Source organism: Labeo rohita, chromosome 15 (assembly GCF_022985175.1).
Source record: "Labeo rohita strain BAU-BD-2019 chromosome 15, IGBB_LRoh.1.0, whole genome shotgun sequence".
NCBI classification, from domain to species: Eukaryota; Metazoa; Chordata; class Actinopteri; order Cypriniformes; family Cyprinidae; genus Labeo; species Labeo rohita.
Window position 1 is genome coordinate 14,939,012 of NC_066883.1, and position 4,871 is coordinate 14,943,882.

At 42.7% G+C, this 4,871-nt stretch overlaps 1 protein-coding gene across 1 annotated transcript; it reads right to left on the bottom strand.

Annotated features, from left to right (window-relative positions):
* Positions 1-1,160: 1,160 nt before the first annotated feature.
* Positions 1,161-4,269, bottom strand: zgc:114130 (uncharacterized protein LOC570332 homolog). The gene is made up of 2 exons (XM_051130260.1): positions 4,110-4,269; positions 1,161-3,277 (listed from the first exon to the last, which is right to left on the bottom strand). Exons 1-2 carry the CDS (start codon positions 4,161-4,163, stop codon positions 2,159-2,161), a joined length of 1,173 nt encoding a protein of 390 aa, XP_050986217.1. The 5' UTR covers positions 4,164-4,269; the 3' UTR covers positions 1,161-2,158.
* Positions 4,270-4,871: the final 602 nt, after the last annotated feature.

Sequence of the window (4,871 nt, forward strand, 5' to 3'; positions counted from 1 at the left end):
ACGAAACTATCAGTCAAGCGATCCTTTCGCATGACAATGTTTCATCCCAACAACTTGCAAGTGTTTCTTTCCCCGTCCCATTGTCTTACAGTAGCCAGGTTGAGCTCCCCACCCCCAGCTCTTTTCCGCTCACGGATTCCATTCTACCCAAGAGCCTGGAGAGCATATGTTTGACCCACAGTCCCAGTGAATGTGGCCATCTGCTCGAGATTCCATATGATCCGGGCCCTGTGTGAGAATGCGCCCGGCTTTGTAAAAACTCACTAGGCGATGTGGGAGAATCTTCCCCGCACACAATAGAGAACAGTAAGACAGTTTTAACCCTTTCCCTGGTTCGCCTCTCTCAAAGGACGCCTCCCCGAACCATTGTCCTCCCTGACAAGTGAATAGTGAACAGAATCAGTTTCTTGTTACTTAACTGTCAAAAGCTCTCGTGGTATTCGATTTCAACTCTTCATAACACCAACACGACCCTTAAACGACGAACTTAAAAGGACAAAGCGAGGGAAATTAGGAGAAAGTAAACACGCAAGTTTAGGTTTGAACCACAGGTCATTACGAAAAACATTTAAGACTCTATATTCATCACCACCAAGCTGTTAACGCATGGAGGGATATGCAAATGGGGGGTTAACCAGATAAAACAAAAGGACTTCTCATTTCCATACTAGATGTGATCTGCTCACACCTCCCCCAACCACAAACCACAATAAATGAAGGACGAACAAACTCACAGCACCGATAAGATACTATAATTAAAGACTATTTAACAAATAAAGCCATAATGTAGTGCCATAAATGTTATTTAGCTGCTGGCTGTGCAACAAAACTCTAAGGTCATCATTTTTTTGAGGTTTAACAAAACCGTACATGAAACTTTGAGAGACTAAGCGTTTCAGAAATCAGTTCTTTAGAATTTTGGAAGAAATGGTTCATCTGAATGCGTTAGACTTGCTTCAAACTTATGATTTTCATCCGTGAAACACAAAAGATGACACTGAAAATGTTTTGTGTACATACAACGGCATAAATTTAGCCTGTTGTCATTTTGGACCTTCACTGAATGGACAAACGTCAAAATACCTTGTCTGTTTACCAACTCTTATTACTTCGGTGGTGAACTATCCATTGAAATAGTCACTGACGAGAAACACCAAGAATCAATGTTCAACAACAGGGTTTATTTTCAGTACAAAATGAAGGGGGCAGTAGGGAGCAGAAATCAATATATTAAACTTAATACAAACATTATCAAAAAACATGTTTTCTATAAATACAATAAAATAAATAAAAAAGGAAATTAAGTTACTTGGAACTCTCCATCATGTAACACAAAGCCAACAGGGGCATTTCAGACAATCAGATGCAAAAAGGGACCCATCAGAACCAGCTATGAAAACTAAACCAAACACAAGGCCACTAAAGGCTCGTACAGTAATAAATTGATTTGCCTAAACTCACAATAACAGCTACACAACCAAAAACTATGAAACGGGCAACTCATTCCAAGTAAAGCTCCAACTGTGCACTTCCAGAGGCTTTGCGTACGCTTCCTCTGAAAACTTAAGGCAAGTAGGTCTGGGAACGAACCAAACTCTGATCTCAAAAAAAAAAAAAAATACGGAGCTGGAACTCAAAACGATATTGCAGACTAACACAACCAAATAAAGTCAAGTCTAACATCATAAACAGTTGGTTTACAATGGCGGTACACAACTGAGAAGAAGAAACAAACAAAAAGTTTGGTCTCTAGTTAGAAAGAGTACAATGAATCTCTCAAATATTGAAAAAGACCTTTAAAGACCTGGTCATAACCTTTCTTTGGCTATTTCGGTACAATAATCTAAATAGCTGATTGCTAAAGGCATCTTAAGAGTTAACAGCTTCATACGCGTTACCAAACAACATCTTGACGCATGAACTTTGCAGCTTTTCCCAAGTCAGTTCTTTTCCCCACTTGTCTTTTCAGTCATCAAAAATAAAACGCAGTGAATTGCTTCAGATAAAAGCACATGAAACCCCACTTAAAGACACATTTCAACATTCAGTACCTTCAAACAGTATGTTTCACTCTGAGCTTAACTAAAATGTCAAGTATCGGCCATATAATACAGTAGGTATACCACAGTATACAGTTCAGTCTTTGAGGAGCAACTGTCTACAGAAAGAAGCTTGAGCTGCCTTCGTTGTAGACGCCGTCATCAGGCACCGAAAGCTGGCTGAAGATTGGAAGCCTGCGCCCTGCGGCTTCTGGTCCGAAGGACGACTCTGAGCCGCTCATGCTGCTGGATGAACTGCAGCTGCCACCTTCGTGGTCTGAGAGAGAGGTGTGGGATAGGCTTCGGAGGCCTAGGGAAGCCCCGCCGGTGGGACTCTGTCGTGAGCAGGCCTCGGGCTGGGAAGGAGCGAGCTGGGTGGGCGACAAAGTGGGCGTCAGCCCTGAATGAGAGTAGCCGGAGTCGGGAGAAGGCAGAAATTGAGGATGCAACTCTCGGGCTTGATCTAGAAGAGTGTTGGGGTCTATATCAGGGAAGGCCAGAGAGAGAAGGTCAGACATGGCGGTCGACGGAGGTGTTGAAGCTGAAGGTGCGCGCAGGAACGAAGAAGGAGCTAGGGGGGCTTCTAGGGGTTGCGGAGCTGTGGGAAACCCGGCGAAGCTGAAGCTCTGCTTGAGAAGCGGAGGCCGCTGGATAGTTTGGGGTCGGGCCTGCGTTTGATCGTCTTCGGCGTTGTGAACGAAATGACAGCGGATGCCGTATGGACAGAAGCCAATGGAGTGGAAAGTGCGGCAGGGTTCAGTCTTATATTTTGGGTGACGGTTAAGATCTCGAAGCTCTTCGGCACCATGTGCGAATTGACACTTCCCGCCGTATTTGCACACGCCTCTTTCGGCGAACGTACGGCACAGCTCGGTCTTGTAGCGCGACGAGGTCGCGGAGATCGAAGACGTCGACCCGGAGAGGGAAACTGGGCCTGATGTGACCGTGGATTGCTTTAAGTGACCGGGTTCAGCCGACGACCAACCCAGACTTCCAGTGTTGCCCTCCACCATGCTAACGGAGCGCTCGGACCAAAAGGACACCTTGCTCCACTTCGACTGAGACGATACTTTCTGTGGACCCCAGTAGCTTGAGTTCATGGTACCGCTCTCAATGCTGTCAATAGAAAGTCCTGAACCGGTGGAGGAAAGTGTGCAGGGACTGTCAGGCTTCCTGTATCCAACAGCAGCTGCCTGTGAGGGTTTCATTGGCTCTCGAAGATCAAGATTTAAAAGGTGCTGGAAGGAAACGAACAAAAGAGTTAGACATCTTGAAGTAGATAGCATTTAAAACAGACAGCACGTATGTTTTTACAAAAAGAACCAGTTAAAATGATTCACATGGTTTCTAACACTCCATTAAATGGTGCATATGCACATTTTGTGTAAGTATTTATTTATTTATTAAATTCCACATCAGCTCAGTTTGCAAACATGATTCACTTGTTTTTAACAGGTTCTAGTGAACCGACTCATTAGAACGATTCGTTTACGAGTCGAACACATCCATTTGCAAACATAATTGATTGCAGCAACAATAAAGACCGCGATTTCAAATCTTAAACATTAGTTTGCCTTCACTTCACACACATTCGAGATTCAGATTAAGGCTAAGCAAAGAGAAGAAAGGAAAAATAACTTTGAAGCGGTAACTCCGTGCAATCGACTTGTTTACGTTTAAAAATAAAGCAAAGTTAAAATATTTGCGCTTTGAATCTCAACAATGCCAAAAGCATTGGTGCTTTCATGTCGTTCTGCTCACCCTTAATGCATGCAAAAATAGCACAACATTACCATAATGGCTGATTGCAATAAAAAGGCGCTCACTCGTGGGCCACGTTCCCTCCCTGGTTGGGAAGTTTCTAGCAAGCTGGATTTCATTTAATAGACTCGATCAGTTATCGTCAAGCTTAACACGTCAACTTTTTGCATTAGGCATTACACCTTTCCTGCAGAGTGCATTCGAATGCATTGACAAAAACCGCACTAAAACATAATGCATGCACATTTCGCTACGTGATCGGTCTCAAAATAATCACGTCGTTTTTAATTTATACAAATCTAAATATACCTTGCACAGGACATCATCCAGATCAAAAAACTGATTGAGTGCGTAGGATGGCATAGTCCTGCGTGACGAAGACTTAATTTGGCAATTTCTCCGTGATCCCACACAACTCCCTCGTAGTTTTTCTGAACTCCACGCTTTCGGCTCAACACGTGTTTTTAAGGCTGTTGTAGGGCGACCACACCTCCGCGTTCCCGTTGCTCCGCCCGCTGCACACTGAACTGTACAAAGCGCGCCGATGGGTTGTTTGTTTTTGTTTGTGCCTTTCATATAGCACACAAGTAGGCCTTTATATATTTATTTTACATCCAAATTGTGTTGGAGAGGTTATATAATAATCATTATGGACGGAAAACGAGTCACTTTAGGCCTAAATATAACGTTAGGCTTCCAGTCAGAACTCCGAAGAAATGGTTTTCTGTAGTTTTATCATTCAGTTCCAATGTTATCAAATTCAGAAGATTTTGGTAAACACGTAAACCTGCTATTGGGGCATTGTGTCACTTGTCTAAAACATATTTGGCACTTTTATTTATTGAAAAAGTGTGACAACTACCCCCATGTGCTAACTAGCTATATGAAGGATAATACACAGAAGTTGTTTTTTAAAAGAAGACTTATGCCCACCAAGGCTGAATTAATGTGATTAAAACTGCATTAGAAACAGTAAGTGTTCTATTTTATTATATTTTAAAATTCAATTTACTCTTGTGATGATAAAGCTGAGTTTTCAGTGTTATTACTCAAGTCTCCAGTGTCACATGA